Source organism: Egretta garzetta, unplaced genomic scaffold (assembly GCF_000687185.1).
Source record: "Egretta garzetta isolate BGI_Z169 unplaced genomic scaffold, ASM68718v1 scaffold94, whole genome shotgun sequence".
Classification (NCBI taxonomy): domain Eukaryota; kingdom Metazoa; phylum Chordata; class Aves; order Pelecaniformes; family Ardeidae; genus Egretta; species Egretta garzetta.
The window spans coordinates 4,141,936-4,161,590 of record NW_009259683.1 but is presented as its reverse complement, the minus strand read 5'-3'; the positions used below and the strand labels follow the sequence as shown (position 1 = coordinate 4,161,590).

Below are 19,655 nucleotides of genomic sequence, written 5' to 3'. Positions count from 1 at the left end.
GCTTCTTGAAGCAATAAGGAAAAACATGGGGTTTGTTTGCAGGGTTTGTGTTTTTCTGCAACTGTGTACCCTGGTGAGTTTTGCCTTATTTTGTATTAAATAAAAAATGCTCTTTACTATCGTAATTCCCTGAACTCAGCCCCGGTTTGTTCACCAGTGGAGCCTGGTTCACAGGGAGGTTAGCAAAACCTGCAACACCGATGAGTTAATGCCTCTAATTAAGGTTCCTGTGAACAAAAATCACAGAGTTATGTACAATCGTGGCAGTGCTCAAAAATGAGCTTTTCCTCCATTTGCTTCATTGATTCTGCAGAAGTATGTTCTGTATTTGGAAATGAAACATACACTCATGAATTTTCTGAGACCACAGTCATATTCTCACCTGGATTGGGAGCCATCCAAAGGTATCCTTGAAATACAAAGATCTCTGATCTCTTCTGAAAGCTAAGGCATTTTCGGTGTTTAACCGGTCCAATTCTTCTTGATTATTCACCACAAAAATCTGGGGCACAGAAAAAGAGGTAATTGGTAATCCTCTCAAGAAGTATTTTGGATTGTCACAGAATCTAGTTTTGCCAACTGACGTATGTATCTGCAAATAGGTAAATAATTACACAGAAAATGGTTCGGTTGTTTTCAGAAACGGAATGGTGTGTGAACTTAGACCCATGGACTGCCAGACCATAAGAGGCTCCTTTGCGACTGGTAAGAGACACAAGTTCACAAAGGAAAATTTTTTTCAATGAAAGGGTTGTTAAGCATTCAAACGGGCTGCCCAGGGAAGTGGTCAAGTCCCCATTCCTGGAGGTATTTAAAAGATGGGTAGATAAGGTGCTTAGGGACATGGTTTAGTGGTGGGACAGCAGGGTTAGGTTAACGATTGGAGTTGATGATTTTAAAGGTCTTTTCCAATCTAGAATCTAACAGATTCTGTGATTCTAATGGTCTTTCCTGGGCACCTAGGGCTATGGCTCCAGTGGCCCCCATTTCAAAATGCACATCCACAAGGTGATGATCATGCAAATACTTGTGCACAACCATTGCTGAGAAAAATTGTCAGATGCTCAAACGGTTAGATGCTGGAACAATTACAAAATCCATGTGGACGTAAGTGCTTCTTGTGTGTTTGTCTATAATTTTTAGACATGTTCGTGGCTACAAAATAAAGAATGCATTGCTCGGTGCAACCTTCACTTATCTTTTACTACTTTGTACTTTGTTTAGATTTAATTGGCATTGAAATGCATGTTTCTTTATATGCATATACTTTATTCTAAAGACAAGTCTTCAATTAAACAGAAAAAAAATTAGTTCAAAATAGAAAAATAGGACAAGCTGCTCTCCTACCAATTTTTTTAATGTCTCAGTCACTGAAGCTGGCTGTAAGGGGCATTAGGAAATAATCTCTTCCTTCAGCAGCTTAATCAAATTAATTTTAGCAAGATTCAAACCATTTTTAAATTAAGAAAAAGCAAATGGAATGCTTCTGAGTAAAATGGATTTAGGGCTGAGGCTGATTCCCACCAGCATAAATAGAATTGGCTTTTTTTAAAACAAATTCCCCTGAAATTTTTACATAGCAGGATATTCCCATAGCCCTTGACAAAGGCCAATTTCATTAAAGAAGCACTGAACAAAAATGCCTTCATCTTGAGTGAAAGAAAGCAAAGAAATAGAAAGCCAGCAAAGAAATGATTCCTCAGTTGTGTTCAGGAGCTCAAGTCCAGCCCCAGAGCTCTAATTTCTCTTGAAATCAATAGCAGGTCGGTGCTCTCTGAAACTCTCTGTTACAGACACTGGCCCTTGAAATTGCAAAAGATTTAAAAACTGGAATGAACCTCAGCCAGTGACAGAAAGCCAGCGCTTTGTTTCCTAGTCTCTCCCCTCCTCTGGCAGTGCTGGCTCCGGAGGAGTTGATGGGTGAGTGGGTGACTGCACCGGGGACCTGCTGCGTGCAGTAGGATGCTGCTTTGGCAAACCACGCAACATGGGGCCTGGGGGCCCAGAGCATCATCCCTTGGGTCTTTTCCATGTGCAACTATAGCAACCCTGGCAATAGCCATCAAGTGGTACAAGGCAGGCTTCAAAGCTGCTACATGGGGATCTGGAGAGTATTAGATAATAGCAATGTTTAAGCTGCGGCTCTTGATGTTCAAGGGAGTAAAACAAATGGGGCAGGCAAAGGGGGAGCGCTGCTCCGCACGTACTCCACTTTGAGTGCTGAGCCTTGCCTCTTTGCCATCCCTCATTTCTGAGAACAAAATGGCACTTGGTCATCATCAAATGAGGGATCACAGACATAGTGTAGGTTACTCACATTTTAGGTAGTTACACCCCCATTGCCGTCTTTTAAGGTCTAATATGAGACTGTGTCAGGTGGAGAAGGAGGGTTGTAAGACCTACACAGAATATTGCAAGCCTTATCCTATGAGCATTCCATGCCAAGAAGTACATGATAGTTTTTTTGCAATAGTGTGCAGCATGATGTGATATTCACCTTTATTCCATGCACTTTCTTCTCTCACCATTAAGTTTTAACAATAATGGGGCTTTTTTGTAATGCAAGACAGACAGGGATGAGCGAGCAGCTGACAAGACTTGCAGCACACTCAAGCAAAAGATTGAGCTCAATGACCCAGTTCAATGGACAATGTTGTATGTCCCTTTCACACACCGTAGCAGCTTTCTGACAACGTGACAGATGGGAAAGTTAACCAAGCTAATCGCTGCGTCTTGTCATTCAGAGATGACCAGGCACCATGCGATATCCACTTCCATGAGCGGAGTGGCTGGGCTATGCTGGTGCACAGTAGCAAGGTAGCATTTGCGTTGCTGATTAAGTGCTACAATGCACAGAATAATAAGGCAGGGACCAGCAGAAGAAAAAGTACAAAAGTAGTGTTTCCAAAGCCCAGAGAAATCAGAGATGAAAGATTGCTAGGTCACTTTCTGCCAGTGACTTATCCTTTAAAGTGCTTTGTCCAACTTACTCGTAAAAATGCTTTCCAGAAGGCTAGAGATTGAAATTAGCTATATAAAGTGTATGTCTACAGACAGGAGCGCAGAAGTCTGACTCCCATGGTTTGTGAAGACTCCTTTTTGGTCCAAGGTAGAGGGTCTGTGCTTTGAGAGAAAATTTTATTATATATGTGAAATGCTTGACTTCAATATTCAATGCTGAAATCACTGTCTTTGCAGAAGAAGATACAAAAAATAAGCAAGAAAGAGATGCTTCTTTCACTGATCAATCTGAAATATATTTCAATTTACTGAAATAAAAAGAACAGATTATATATGTACAGTAGGAGATGGAAGAGAGCATCCTCAGACTTGAAAACAGGTTTCTAAACATGTGCTACATTTCAGCACCTCAATCACACAACCCTCAGACTTGTTATGAGACCAAACTCTTTTGCACCGACTGACTCTCAGAGGTGGTGGGTACTAGAAATATCACATTGCCCACATACAGACATCTTCCCCATTAAATCCAAAATATTGGTGCATACACCGCCTCTTATAACAAAAGTACTTAAGAACCGCTCGCATCCTCTCCCAGAAAATTGGCTTACCGCAGGGACTTTCGGATAACTGTGCCCAAACACAGGTTCCTCATAGGACGGATTATTCACATGTTGTGAGGATCTGCAGAGACATCTCCCCGGAGGCCCTGGAAGTCCTCTTTCCCCTTTTGGTCCTATTGCGAATTGCCCTAAGAAGCAAAATGCCAGGTTGTCTTGTTATGAAGTTAACGTATAAAACACAAATGCAGCCTTAGTGGAAAAACGTCCAGGTCAGTTGGATATATGCATTTACATAAATTTTCAGAGATGCACATCTCCCACCAAGTCCACTGGGAGCTGAAGGAAGTGATTACTGAACCACCAATTCCAGCACCTCAGGAGAAAGACCGGGGTTTGTACCACAGTCATTTTTTTTCAGATCACTTTTTAAATTTTTCTACCAACTTTATGGAGAAAAAGAGATGCTGTTTGCTTAGTATTTCCAGATAAATGTCAGCCTGTTTGAAGCTACACAGATTCAGGTCATGATGAACATGCAGAAAATTTTATGCACCAAGTTTGGTAGAGTCAGACTCTGTAGACATCCACAACGCATTGGATTTGTGCATTTGTGCAACCACTTGAGCAATGCTGATTCAGAGGTTTCTGTACAAGAAAAGCCAACCAGTAATACAGGAATGCTACAAATATAATTTAAAAAAATACTGCTTTTTGACTTTCAAACTTTGGCAAGGATGTGCTACTCTGCAGAATTACAATCTAAGCCAACATGTTCTTACTGCAAGCAGTGACATCATTACAGAAAGGTGATTTAGGATTAGAATTTATATTCTAGAGGAAAAAGATTAATATGCCTGACATGTAAACTTTCTGTGGAAGGAATAAAGCCTTTAAAAGGTAATCTCAGCATCCTGGCTGCCTTCCCATTGGCATGGTGAAAATTCTGCCCTGTGAAAACTTCCAGCTAATTTTCTCTGGAGCAGATATTTCATAATGGGAAGCATGAGATATGTGAAGATTTGGAAGCAGCCCCCAGCTTCACAGATGTACCATTTCCAGATCACCAGAAGGAAGACACCTCCTGTCCACTGATGCAAGCAAGGGCAGAAAAAGGGAAAGCAAGATGGAGGAGGACATTGAACAGATCGGCTGCAGTGCAAGCAGCTGTCGTCCATTTGAGCCAACAGTAGTTTCCAACTGGTTTTGCTTTTCTTTTCAGGTACTTTAGTACATGTCTGGGTTGAGAAAACCCTCCTGAGGGTTCATTGTCACTGAACATTGTGAGAAGTGTCCCTCATGTCTATGCTTGGTCTCACAAGCTGCTTAGAGTCCTTGCGCATGCATAGCTTTGAAGGAATACAATTATCAGAAGATTGTTCTCATGATTTCTGCAATACACACAATTGCAATGAGCATAGATCCACAGAACTTAACTAAAAAGAGAGGGTTTTTTTCTCTGCCCTTTTTTTTCCCTCTGACTCCTATCCTTTTCCTTCTCTTGCCTTCTTTCCTTACTGCCAGTGTGACTTGCGGCTCATCTGTTTTTCTTTTACAGAGCTGCACAGGGTGAGTATGTCCTGGCTGATTAGAAATTGCAATCTTTCACTGTAATCCAGGATATCTGGAGAAGCAGCAGTCCTTTGATGATGGAGATTAACTAATCCCTCCAAGGCTGCCAGATGGCTTTTCATCATCCCCATCTACCAAAGTCCCACAGGTACCACATAGGACATGTTTTTGGTTTAATTTGAAACATAATGTAGGCTTTAAAGTAAGGTATAGAGTCCTGATAATGGACAAGGATGGAATGACCTGCCTTCAAGAGAAATCTTCTCCTTGGTGTCAGTGGAGAAGCAAATGAAGCCCTGCAGCACTTTTTGTAAAGGGGCCAATGTACATGTACGTGATGAGTCAGGAAGGGCTGGGGAGCAGGGATGCTGCTTAGGAAATCACCCTATCTCCTTCTCACCTGATCCTGAAGGTCCAGGGGGGCCTGGCTGGCCAGAAGGACCAGGCCTTCCAGGTGGACCCATGATACCTGCAGGCCCAATGTCTCCCTTTAGTCCCTAGAAGAGAGGAGACATCCATTTATTTGCTAAACTATTAATAACACACAACTTTTTCCAGCCAGCACTGGCTTCCCTTTCAAGAAAGCCAAAACATTTGCCAATAGGAGCATGCAGCATGAACTTCATAGCCACCACCCCAGGGAAGAGGTGCTGTTCCCTTCTACGTGGCGGCAGAAAAGCATGTCGAGGCAGGCCTTCTGCTGCTAGAAGTGAATGGTCCCAGCAGATATGCTCTATGTGGAGTCAGGAATCACTCTGCTCTGACTCCCATCATTTGGTGGCCTTTCTTTAACCCTGGTAGCTCTCTAAGCATCAGTGCAGCTCAGAAAGAAAGGGCTGGTGGAGCTGAAATATCTGACTCTGGAAATCCCTGGTTACTACACTAATACACAGTGGGGAAAAAAAGAGAAAATTCAATAAGGTGCCTGGAAGGGCTTCCACAGTGACATTTCCCAGTTTTAGGATGCGGTTTTTCAGAAGCACAGTAATGGCTTTGATGCCCACACTGTTTTCAGAAGTACTTTAGATGCCTGGACTCTTGTATCTTGTTGACTTTCACCATGGGTATAGCTATGTTAACAAATCATTGCAAGGCAAGCAAGGGCTTGGCTTCACAAAATGCAAGCTAGTGTGTGACAACACCATGCTGACAAATGGTGTCCCTCCAAAATGCTGTAAAATTACCTATGGGACCCAAGTTTACACACAGTTACCACACAATAGCTCATATTCTGTAAAATCAGCCCTCATTTGCCACTTGGGAGCTTGTTTGTGCTGCCATACCCTTAGGCATTTGGAAGTTTCACCCTAGAACTGTTCAGCACCTTCCTATTTTTGCTCCTGAATTTAATATGGTGACACTTACTAAAAATAACTATATTTATCTTCCTGCTCATATACTCTCTGAGGCTTGGATTTCTCACTTTTATATTTCAGAGGCGTATTACATAGCTTAAAATTTAAGTATCTGATTTGATTTTTATATAACAGCATACATTATTTAGCATAACAAAAATGATGTGTGCTATGTAGGCTTTTCTTTTATGCAAAGGAGAGGAGTTCCTTGGAGATGGTGTAATTCCAGGTTAATGTGCATTCACAGGCGCATGATGGGTGGTTGCATGTCTAATTTCAGAGTAATGAAGCATATAAAGTAATGTATGCGAAAAAAATTGGTTTTATATAATAAGTTGCATCCCATGAACCCGTTTGAATGTCACTTGCACCATTTCAACAGAAGAAGGTTGATTTTGCCATGGCCCATAAAGAACTAATTGAATATTTTCTTTTTAATCCTATTAGGTAAGCTCTGTGCCATCAAAACGTTCCAGGATTTATGTGAACGTCAGCGATGCTGATCCCTAATTACTTCTTACATTAGGCAACACAGAACTGGCAGACCAGGGGGTGAGCCAGGGCCGGTTGCACATGTGCTGCCTGCAAACGGGCTGTCTTCTGCATCTGGTTCTTTGGAGGAATGATTGTTTAATGCTTTCTCATTTAGCACAGATAGATTAAATAATAACGGCAGAGACTTACATTAAATATCTTTGCCTTGTTTCTTTTCACGTGCACCCATGGCATTCAGAAAAGCTTTTCCCATGGGCAATATATATATTCCTCTCCCTTCTTTCAAAGTGACGTTATCTAAAGCTCCTCCTCATCAAGGCTGAAATCCTAAACTCGCTCCTTAGGGTCAATGCCCAAGTTATAAAGCTTTGGGTGTTACAGCTCAGTTCGAGGGCAGCGAGGCTGTGACTTGTGACTCCCACCTCCTGGCCACCTTTCAGGAAGAGCCTGCCCCAGAGGCAGAGGAGAGCTGAAGAAGTCAGCGGGATAAACAAGACGTATCTCAAAATGGAAGTGGAAGTGACACCTTCCGAATTTAGCTGCTTTCATCTAGGGATGTCAGCTGGATCAAGAGACAGGAAACGGCCCCGTGTGGATGGAAACTATCCTCCCAGCTGAGCAAACAGCCAGGCGGTACCTACAGCACTTACAGGCAGCAGCCAGGGCCACCGAGCCTTAAAATGCCACCCCCAAGTTTTTTTTTCAAAGGATTAGAAAAGAAGAAAGGAAATAGCTAGTTAACCAGTTACAAAGGGAAGCCTAGTTTTCTTGCAGAAGACCAATGCTGAAACTGCTTTCAGGGCACCAGAAAGGGGTTTGTGTACTGAGCCTTGGCCCTGGAAATCCTAATTTAGGGCCAGACTACAGTTCTTTTAGTCACACTGATTGTTGCCTTAAATTACGACACATCTTACATCACCATTTTGATTAAGACATTGTGTAATGTGGCAAAACACCTAAGGTCAAGTAAGGAGGGCACTGTGTTCAAGCTGATCTGGAGGTGCTACGTCTTCTCCTTGCCTTATGCTACGGAAGCATATTCTGTGCACATTACTTTGGCAGGACAGATGAGCACAGATTCCAAAAAAGAAAAAAAAAAAACCAACAAAAAAACCCATCAAAGAGCACACATCTGTTTTTAAAAACTGACAAACCAAGGACAAAAATATACTACTTCTGGGTCATCCAGCAGACTTACATTGCACATACCTTCCTTACTTGGTGACCTATTATTCCTTCCCCAACATCCAACTTTGATTTTTTCTCACATTGGCTGTTCTTTCACTTCAGATATTAGCTGACGCTACCAGAGCAAAAGTGAAGCAGGCAGGTGCCTCTGTTTGCAATGCTGGGTGTAACCAGACCACAAATAAAATGCTTTCAGCTAAGCCCATTAACTACAGTGTCTACAAGCTCTGGTATCTGAGCAGATGCATGTTAGCACCTAAGTCAGTCTAGCAAGAAGAGGTTCCCTTCCCTGTCAGTCGGTGGAAAGAAACAGGCTCTGCAGGCAGAAATTCAGAACACTGGGAACTGATCTCCTTTGTACCCTCAGTATCATTGCTTAAAATAAACACACAAGGAAAGGTGCACCCCAAGAGGCCCATTTGGTGACTTTAACAGGTAACTATACCCATATTGCTACCTCCTTCTTGGAAAATGCTATAGTGGAGGAGCCAGTATCAAATTTACACACAATTCCTGGTCTTTACAATTAATCTGAAAGTCTGATAAAAATTGTCCCACTAGCATAATTATTTTGAGCTCTAAATAAGGACCATTTGTCAACCATCCCATTCCTGATCAGCTTCCATACAAGATTACCATCCCTTAAGGTCACTATGTATCTTCCTGACCTTTTGCAGAGCAGAAGAGTATGTCCCTGGCATGCAGTACTATGGTGAGAACTGCCATATAAATATCCAGTCTAACGAATCAATCTTGATTTAGTGTTAACAGAGGAAACGGGAGAAACAGAGAGGGTGTTTTAGTGCTTTGGTTCTTTGCACTGTGTGTTGGACCTCTCCAAGGCCTTGTGGCTCTGCAAGCTGATCTCGGTTGACCAGCACTTGGGCCTGGGCAAAGCTTGACTCAACCGAATTGGATGGTGTGGACAGAAAGCATCCTCCAGGTGGGCCTGGTGGCAAAAGCACAGCCTGAATGGACACTGGATGCACACTTAGTGCATGTGTTAGAAACTAGGAGTGTATTACAGTGTAATAGAGGACTGAGTTTTGGATGTATAGACCAGTGGTTTTTCATTGCCACAGACCACGTACCAGTTTAATCCATTACAGCATACTATTCTTAGGGTACAGGGGGCTACTGCCAGTGCACACAAGCAGTGTTTTTGCTAGCAGAAGTAGTGCAGCTCTTTGCACTGGTGAGCCAGGGAGAAAATTCATGGACAGGCAATGGGATGTCCCTTGCAAGATGCTGTCGCTGCCTCCCTGCCCAGAGCTGAGTGAGGGGAGCTGGTATGTGTAGCATCCACAGCAATCTTTCCCTCATTCAGACCCTCAGAAATCCAGTGTTTTCCTACAAACCTTCCTTCATTCATCCCAGAAACCTGTTTTCATGAGGGGCAGAGGGTGGCATCTGGGCAGGCTGAAATGTGTTGAATTTTGGATATATGCCATTTGCCTTTGCAGCCTACCAAGCTGCCTGTGAATCGAGTAGCCCAGCTCCCTAGGTCAGCCTCGGGGTTAGGGATCTACAAAGCGTAGGGCCCCGTGGAGTTTTGTCCCATGCTGTCTGAGACCTGGACCTCGTGCTAACTCTCTAGACATCAGGTGGGGCTGGGACCATAGCTCTGTGTTGCTTAGGATTCAAAGTGGGGGTTCAAGCTCTACTCAAATTATATTCAATGAGTTTGTTACCAAGCCAGGGAAAATACAACTTCCCCCATGCTGCGTGGCCAGGGAGCTGAATGCTGCAGATAAAGCTCCAGCCCTAAAGCTGAGGCTTTAATGCACAGCCTGTGCATGCATCTGAGGTGTTTCAGGGCTTCTGTCTGCTCCTGGCGTGACAAAGTGCTTGGTATCAAGAGCACAGACCGCATATGACCGCACAGTCGTATTCCACAACCACGCAGACGCCAGGAGTCACGGGAACGGGAAACACCATGGTCCTACTTGTTTGCCTCGTTTTCCAGGTCTTCCTATAGGTCCTCTGTGTCCTGGTACTCCAGATTGTCCCTTCGGGCCCATCTCTCCCTTGGTGGGTGCGGAGGGAAGGAAGCAGGATGTTAAGTACAGAAATGCACGTTACCTTGGTTACACCTGCCTTATACAAGACAGCAGGGGTCTGTGTCACGATTCCTCTAGACAATGCTGGCACCATATGTTTCTCAGAACATCAAAATGGTAACAAAATATTTTAAAACAAACATAAAGTTAAAAACCTCTCTCACAATTTACCCCAATTTCCCTGAAAAATTCTTTCCTAAGGAGGAAGCCAAATGGAAAGGTCAGAAAAGTGATTGGAGACTTGGGGAGGCCAAGGCTAGCAAAATTCCACGACCCTTTTGGCAATATCTTGCTTTGCAGTTAAGATACGCATGTAATAAAATCACACAGGGAAAAGAAGGTGAATTCACTCATCTTCTAGTCTCCTTAGAAGCAACCATTATTTCCTTATCCTAATTTCAGAGATAAAATGTGATTATCTCATTAAATTATCCTCATTTAGGATTTCTATCCATAAAACAACATTTGAATTGTGATTGTTTTTAAAGTACAGAATAATGACAATCTCAAAACTGGTCAGGATTACCACCGCTATTTATAACAGTGCCATTTTGGCTCAGGGTATCAAGAAGGAAATATTTATCTTCAAGTGAATAACACCCAAACAATTAGGCCAGCTATGACTCCATAATCAAGATTTTGAACATAGTGGAGGAATATTATGACTAAAATAATGTTCTGGGAAAAAAAGAGAAACAACAACAGCTACATCTCAGAGTTTTCTCCTAAGATAAAAAGCCTAAAGAACTGATCAAGGCCAAGAATTGTTAGTCACTGAGTCAAGTAAGAGCTTCAGTGTCTTATACTTTCCAGGATGTCCCTGAAGCCGTTCATTGACCCTATGCCAGCACTTAACACAACTCCCCAATACATCAAGCCCACTTACTTTTTGTCCCAGCATTCCAGGGAAGCCTATTTCTCCCTACAAAGTAAAAGGAGAAAAAACATCAAAAACTGCAGAGTGATCTTTGACAAAGCAGCACCTTCCTTGGAAGGAAGAATACCAAGTGCCATGTACTGATATCAGTTAAAAAGCCTGCACTGTGATTCAGCACTGCGGGTGATGCAGTAGGTGGAGAACTATAAGCAAAATTTTGCTGTAAAGCCCCTTGTACGGCAACACTACTCCTCCACCTGATCCTCTCCTCCAGCAAAAACATCCTGGCTGCACTTTCTCTACAGGCAACCCTGCTGCCTGGACAACTCCCAAAGCCTGCATTTTGGAATGGCATTTTTCCAGTTACATCAAAAGCAGTTTACTTTTCCTTTCTAACGTCAAGAATCTAACTTTTTTTTTCTTCTTTTTTTTTTTTTTTTTAATTTTCCCCTCACAGCATTATCTTATCACCAGCCAAGAGCATTTTGGCAAGCTGTCATGGTTCTGGACTGCACAGGCCAGGAGAGACTGAGGTTACCTCCAGGGAAATCCTCCTCTGCCTCATCACCTGTATTGGGTTTGCATGGCTAGGTTTTGGTAGCGGGGAGGCTACAGGGGTGGCTTCTGTGAGAAGCTGCCAGAAGCTTCTCCTGTGTCCAGTAGAGCCAATGCCAGCTAGCTCCGAGACAACCCACTGCTTGCCAAGGCCAAGCCCATTAGCGATGGTGGTAGCACCTCTAGGATAACGTATTTAAGAAGGGGGGAAACAAAAACCCCTGTGCAATTGCAGTCGGAGGTGCTCCAGGCACCAGAGCAGAGATTCCCCTGCAGCCCGTGGTGCAGCCCATGGTGGGGCAGGCTGTCCCCCTGCAGCCCATGGAGGTCCACGGTGGAGCAGATCTCCACCTGCAGCTGGAGGAGGACCTCATGCCAGAGCAGGGGGGTGCCTGAAGGAGGCTGTGACCCTGTGGGAAGCCCACACTGGGGCAGGTTTACTGGCAGGACCTGTGGACCCGTGGGGGACCCACACTGGAGCAGTCTGTTCCAGAAGGACTGCACCCCATGGGAAGGATAGACCCACGCTGGAGCAATTAACAAAGAACTACAGCCTGTGGGAAGGACCCATGTTGGAGCAGATCATGGAGGGCTGTCTTCCATGGGGGGACCCCATGCTGGAGCAGGGGAAGAGTGTGAGGAGTCCTCCCCCTGAAGAGGAAGGAGCGGCAGGGGCGGGTGATGAACTGACCCCAACCCCCATTCCCCATCCCCCTGCGCCTCTGGCAGGGAGGAGGTAGAGAAATCGGGAGTGAAGTTAGGCCCAGGAAGAAGAGAGGGGTGGGGGGAATTGGTTTTATTTCTCATTATCCTATCCTGATTTGATTGGTAATAAATTAAACTGATTTCCCCAAGCTGAGGCTGTTTTGCTTGTGATGGTAACTGCTGATCCTGTCCTTATCTTGACCCATGAGCCTTTAGTTATATTTTTTTCTCCCCTGTCCAGCTGAGGAGAGGGAGTGATAGAGCAGCTTTGGTGGGCACCTGGTGTCCAGCCATGGTCAACCCACCACAACACCCCACTACGTGTTGGGACTGGGGGCACATGGACTGCCCTCCCGTCAGGTAGGACCACTGCCCGCCCTCACCACTCTTGCCCTCCCAGGAGGATGCCTCCAGGCTCCCTTCCTCCATACCACTCCCGTTCTTTGCTATCAGAAGTACATTAGTCCTCGTGTGCACGTTCAGCTAAAGCTCACAGACACTTGGAAAAGAAAATTACCTGGTCTCCTTTGACTCCTTTGTCACCCCTGTCACCTCTGGATCCCTGGAGAGAGATAAAAGGGTGACAACCACTTCATTACTACCATTTCACAGGGAAGCAAAAAATATTTCTCCTACACGAGGCATTATTTAGAGTCACACAGAATACAGTAATATCTCCAGGGTAATGTGTATATGGTAGATGCCTTAAATGTTTCCTTACTACTTTCATTGATATTGTAACAGAATTAAGAGTAAGGCTTGTAGGAAAAGGGACTCATTCCCCCCAGATAATTAATTTAAATACATGCTTTCCTGGACATAATACTTCCAAACTTGATTTTCCCCCCAGATAATTAATTTAAATACATGCTTTCCTGGTCATAATACTTCCAAACTTGATTTTTTTCCCCAGTTGGCTTTGTCCAAGTTCAGGTCCCACTGTATGGTCTTACAGTAAAACTCTCTCTGTGTCAAAGTATATATAGCCTAAATAAACCAGGCCAACAATTAGGGATTATTATGCCCATTCTACAGATGGGGAAACTGTAGTGAGGTGCACTGTAGTAACTTGTTCATAAGAAGGCGGGGTGTACAACTCACTTCTTTAGTGTCCCAGCCCAAGCCACAAGACTGTGCTCCCTCTCAATGCTTGTTTTAATTTCTCAGTGGGACCTTTAGACCTCATTCCATCAAAATCCAATCTTGTTTCTACAGTTACTTTTTTTTACATAACTGTTTCCCGTTGTTAAATGATGCATTATTCTATTGTCACACTGACCTTTTCTCCTCTAGTTCCAGGAAAACCCTAAAGGGAAAGATAGATATTTCAATGCTTATTGCTTTCGAGATTACCCAAGAAGCAGGACTTTCAAACTTTAAAGTGAAGAAAAAGAACAAAGCACAAATAACAAATTGCATCAACTTGTAAATGCAAATCAATATTTATAGCTTCCAAAATTGCACTGAAACAGAACTATGAAATATGCATTAAAGGCAAGACAACTCAGCCCAAAAGCCAATGTGAAAAAGCCAGGTAAAGCCAGCAGGTTTGATATTGCTTTTAAAATTGAAACAAGGGAAATAAAATGTAACTGAAAGTGAATGAAGCCTTAGACGCCACAATTAATAATCTAAAATAATTTTAGCAATTATCTTCCTCTTCTGTTCTTTTTCTCCCCTGCAGAACATTCTTAAATTACACTTAAGTAATCTTCTAATGTGAAGCTGACTCTAAAACCGAGTTCCTCTTTAAGAAACATAAAATAAACAACAATGCTCAGTTCTTCTTTCCAGTCCTTCATTTGAATAAACCTTAAAATATTGCGGCCTAAATTTGTGAAGGCAGAGGCTATGCTATAGCCAGTGACGTATCCAGACTTAATTGTGCTTACTATCTAATTGTCAATACATCTACATAGTTTTAATAACGGAGCAAAATGGTCTCCACAGTCTTACAGGGTGGGTGGAAAACATTGCAGACATAAGTGAATGCTGCAAATACACTTAAGAACTCCAGTTTTCTAGTGGGATACAATTATTTATAAGTTTTGCTTTTAAAATAAGTTCTTGCATTACAGTAATTTACACCAAAGCATTTTTATGAAAAGCCAAAAACACAGCCAAGCCCAGTCAGACAACATAACCTTGCTTGAAGGAGAACATATCTTTTTAGCTGTATTAGAAAAGATATATCTTGATAAACGCTTTCCAGCAAATTCATGAGGGAAGGAGCTGTCAGCAGAGCATTAGAAACCAATGTCTGAAAACGCAGCATTTGGTTAACAAACCTTGGAGCCCATTGGTCCTCTTGTACCTGGCAAGCCCATCACACCCAACTCTCCCTTTTCACCCTAAAAGGGTCAATAAAGAGAGTTATTGATTGTGGCTCTCTGACAAGGTCATATCTGAATGTCTGATAGTTTAGCGGTTCGGGTTTTATGCCAAATAGCTGAGACAAGCCTGACCTTGGTGCAGCTTTGTAGTCAGAGGTCTATATTGCAACTGTATCCTGCCTGAGTCCTCACATGTTATTCTTCTATTTGCATTTTCTTGGGTGCGTAACTTGTGCTTCAGTTTAGCCAGATGCTATGAAAGGACATGCAAGCAAATTAGCAGCAGCAGTGCATCCTTTTACTGCATGAAGGTGCATCGTCTCTACCCAGCATCACTTCCACTGAGTTGCAGAAAAGAAAGGTATTTTGCTGCAAGCCTTTATGGCCTGGGGAGGCACAGCAATTACTTTTATCATAGTTCTGAGACATCATGTGCTTTACAATGGTTTGGAGCCAGTAAATCATGAAAAGGCTTTACAACAACTTCTCGGACTGCTGTCAGCTAATTATATCTATGGTGAAATACGGGGTAGTCCCCGCAGACATGCAGCAGCCCTACCAGCAGAATACAGTTGGCTCTCACGCTCCTTTGGCTTTCACTGTCCTAGTAGTGGAGAGGATTTTCACATTGGCTGCTGCCCCAGCAGAAGTTCAGAAAACACTTGAAGAAACAAAGCAGGAGAAATAAGGATTGGACCAAGGCTGGGTCAAAGAAAGAGAAGACAGGTAGGGAGACCCAGATGAAGAAATGAAGGCACAGAGATGGGAATGAGGAGAAAAAACAACCAAACAAACAGCAGCTTACTGGAAAGAGGATGCAGCACATGACTATAGAGAAGCTGAGTATAGGGAGATTGGGAAGATCAGAAGAGAAAGAGTGACACAACTGATGGAACTGAGCATAGAGATCTGCTGGCCTCTATTTGGCTGGAGCCTTCACTGACAGACAGGAAACCAAAATTTATAAAGACTGGAAGAAATGCAAATGTGAACCCATCTAAAGAACAGAGGAGCCAGGTATTAGAGGAGACAATAAAAGCAGAATTGGGAACAAACAGCAAGTAGGACTTGCAGTCAAAGTATAGGAAAAAGTATTACTACTGAGTGTGAGAGATCCCTCTAGAAGTGTGATGAAACGGCATAACAATAGACAAAGAGGAGATAAAATCAAAATTAGGAAGACTTCATAAATAAAATTAGAGCTTATATAAGGAAAAGGCCAAGTGAATGAATTTTCTGACTGCTTTGCTCTCAGTAATCAGACTGTGAGGGACCAAGGTAGCTGGACCTCCCTTCTGCCCTCACTGCTCCCAGTCATGGCACGCTGCATTTTGGGGGACACGATTTTTCATCTCACAGTTCAAAGTGAACATTGGCTCCTTTTTTGCCTGCCTATGTTCCCATATACTATAATATGGTGTTCCTCATCTAACACAGATGTGAAGATCTGGCGGATCTGCTTCCCAGGTGAATGCAGAAGTCATCTACTATTATTCTTGCAGTAGCAAGAGCTACTGCATCACATCCTCTAAGGTGGGGGCACCGACCTTCATGGAGCAAATGAAGATTCAAAGATTTACTGGAAAATGCAGCTTTGAACTAAACACTGTGGGCAGGCCTTTTGCCCGATGCATACTGGATTGAAGAAAAGTAAGTTATCTCAAAAGTCCCAGTAGAAACTCCATACGTTGTGGCTCCTGTGAAGAGCTGTATACCTTCTGCGTAAGGTAATACTTGGTAAAGGACTGTCATTCAGCTTTTTTGTAATAAATGCAGATGAAGCAACCACTCTGCAGTAGCAAAGCATGTCCTGCCATTTCTTCTGCTGTTGGCTATGAAAAATCACGGGAATGAATGCTTGTTTGTATGGGAATGAACTTCAAAGATCTGATCAGCAGTCCACATGGTTTGCAATCTCTTTCCCCTGGCACCAATGTGGTATTTTCCCTGTGATCACACGGGCACACAGTTACACTGCCAAGAAGCACACATTCAGGCAGAGAGATCATCATAAAGGACAGTCGCAAAGACGATGATAGTTTTGAAACACTGATTTGTGTGAGTGTGAGACATCAGTGGTTATCAATGAGTTGTTGTTAGATTGACTTTCAATTTCCCTTTCATGTATTTTCATCAACATAAAAAGGGCTACAGGGGCTAGGCTGAAGGTGCAGTAACCTAAGCCTAGACTGGGCAGGTCTTTGCAGAGCAGGGTAAGAAATGGGACAAGCACAGAGTGTCCTTGCACCGCTGCAGCTTCCCAGCCTCCAGCAGATAGTGGCTTGGAGACTTCCCGAGACAACTGCTGTGTTCAGATCATGATGTTGAACAGGTGATCCTATGTGAATTTTAGTCTTACCTTCGGTCCTACAGGTCCAGGCCATCCTACTGGTCCTGGCATCCCAGGGACGCCCGGGGGACCTGGTCTACCCTTGAACGGAAAACATTGATTACAACGATTCATGTAACATCATTCCTACACACAGACCTCCACTGGAGACAGGAGATATGGAGAAATAAAGTCTTTTCAGGAAAAGAACTGCAAATACTTCTTTACCTTGTTTTTAAAACAAAAAATACTATATTATATTCATAATACAGTTTGTGTTGATGCTACTGGAGGAATTGTGGGCTCACAGAAATACCAGGTATAATTATTCAAATAAGTAGATCAGCTACAGAGTAAGTCTACATGCAGTCAGCATAACCATCCTACAACCCCAGCATCAATAACTTAAATCCTCTTTTCATTTAGTAACATGATATAAATAAAAGACTTGTGTGTAATTATATCAGTACGAATCCAATTTACTTTAAGAACAGAACCAATTCTTTAACTAAGACATTCCTATTTTTATTTACTGTTATTCTTATTCTGAACATTCCCATATTACTAGCTATAATTTCTTTTTGATAGCTACTATATGAATAGCAATAACTACATCCATACTATTATTTATTTATTTTAATTACCACCTGTAAATCACTCTTCGAATATCTCCTGAAATGTTGCAGATTAGTGCTATTCCACTGCTTTATGCTGCTTGACAACATGATCTTAGAAATGTCATCATGACATTCGGCACTAAGAATGACCTCCCACGAACCAGACGGCTTTTAGCAGGCGTTATATACTGGTTTATTTCCAACCTGGACAACTTCTCTTTTGGGACCTACCAGTTTTTGTCAGAAGAGTAAGTACTGATGTACTGTGTTTAAGGTTTGCACTCTCTTGCAGAGTGGTGGGTGACTCGCTCTGAGACATTACTGGTTTGAACACTTGAATTTATAGAAGTTGTGGGTTGTTTTTTTTTTTACTGTAGGGCATTTGCAATTTAGGTTAAAAAAAAGACCTTTTTTGTTTATGTGTTTCATATTTATTTGAATTACTAATAGGTAGCTGGTGTTAAAATCCTTTGGATATTATTAGAAGGGTGTTAAAATCCTCGGTATATTATTAGAAGGGTACTTCTTTTCCTGGTTAGTGACTACCCCCCGCGTATCTCTAATTTCATCCTGCATTTCTGTCATCTTTTAAAGTGAATTATATTAAATGGAGGTCCTTAGCGACTGAGATAACATATTCTATTTCATCACATTTAGGGGCACATATTTCTGACAATACATCACAGCTCCTATGTCACCAAGCATGGGACTGTAGTCAGCGTATTGCATTGGTGCCAAAACTTTGAAAGTGTAATCATTCATGGTTATTCCTCCTTTGGGGGTATTTGGCCAAGCCTTGTTTAGACTTTGGAGGAGTAAAAAGTTTGCTTTTGCTTTGGGCTTTTTTTAATACACCTTTTGCGGTAGCTCCTGTACTCTGCTTCCCCTGTCCACAAAGATGTAGTTCAGGTGATTTCCCACTCTGTTTTAATAGTCTGGCCAGAGCTGCATGATCTTACTGAGGGAATCTGCTGGATTCAAACCAGCTGGGACAGCTCTCCAAGCCAAAGGGCACAGCTCTCCAGCCCTGCGCCCAGAGCTCCTACCACCCATCCTGGGTACCAGGGGAAGCTGCACAAACCTGTTAAACTTCAACATTAGCTGATTTTTATTTAACTATCATCTGCACCCTACTCTGACAGCTGCTGTGTGTCAAGTATCAGACAGGTATCTGAGACAGCACCTTCATTCATACCTTTCTTCCTGGCCTGCCAATCTCCCCCTGCCAGAGAAAAGAATATATTAGTTTCATAGGCACCACATGAAGCACAGTGGCTCATTAGATAAAGCATTTATAAAACAATAATAAATAAATTGGGGATATCTTTGTGTTCAAGACTTTGCTACCAGAGGTAAAATGAGAAGAATTGCTTCAGCAGAGCTCCTTGGTCTTTCCTGTGTTTTCAGCCCTAGATCTATAGTCACCCCCTCGTATAGCAAAGCATGTAATTACGTGCCCAACTTCAGGTATAAGGCTCCTTAAGCATCATCGTGGAGCAAATCCTTTGCAGATCTGAAGCCATAACTTAACATATAGACCACTTTTAATATCTGAGCCAACCCGTATCATTACCACTACATGGGAGAGCTCTGCTTCTCATGTCTTCCCAGAGGGACAAGGAGGTCTAAAGCTCTTGGATCAGTAAGATCACTGACTTGTGCACCTGAGCTGCTTTCTTAACACATACTGTAGATATAGGTAGCTATCATAAGAATCCATCCAAAAATTTCAAGGACTGATAATGAACACTGCAAGATGAAGATTTAAATTGTAGCTTCAAACCAATTCACAGCTTTACATTTCAAAAGAAAGCAAATCCCCACATCCAAAAGGCCCTCTGCTGACTAAACAGACAAGGAAAAAAGTGAACACAAGCCCCCGATCTCTTTCCTTGCTCCCTCAAAAATCCACCAAACTCCATAACACAGACACTTACTTTTTCCCCTTTTGGTCCCATTATACCAGGAATTCCTTTTGGACCCTAGGGAGAAAAGTGAATGCATTAGTAAGAAGGCACTGGTGGTTGCCTTCCCTCAACCCATGGCCC

The 19,655-nt window shown here is 42.8% G+C and overlaps 1 protein-coding gene across 1 annotated transcript in view; it reads right to left on the bottom strand.

The window, feature by feature from the left end:
• The window catches only part of COLQ (collagen like tail subunit of asymmetric acetylcholinesterase), a 42,662-nt gene that overhangs the window by 4,848 nt on the left and 18,159 nt on the right, over nt 1–19,655 (bottom strand). Inside the window, exons 4-14 of the mRNA XM_035894097.1 lie at nt 19,545–19,589; nt 18,803–18,829; nt 17,021–17,092; nt 14,617–14,679; nt 13,608–13,634; nt 12,846–12,890; nt 11,078–11,113; nt 10,078–10,158; nt 5,494–5,590; nt 3,573–3,712; nt 383–502 (exon numbers count right to left, since the gene is read on the bottom strand). Of these exons, the coding sequence (XP_035749990.1) occupies nt 383–502; nt 3,573–3,712; nt 5,494–5,590; nt 10,078–10,158; nt 11,078–11,113; nt 12,846–12,890; nt 13,608–13,634; nt 14,617–14,679; nt 17,021–17,092; nt 18,803–18,829; nt 19,545–19,589 (753 nt within the window). The remainder of the gene's footprint in view (nt 1–382; nt 503–3,572; nt 3,713–5,493; nt 5,591–10,077; nt 10,159–11,077; nt 11,114–12,845; nt 12,891–13,607; nt 13,635–14,616; nt 14,680–17,020; nt 17,093–18,802; nt 18,830–19,544; nt 19,590–19,655) is intronic.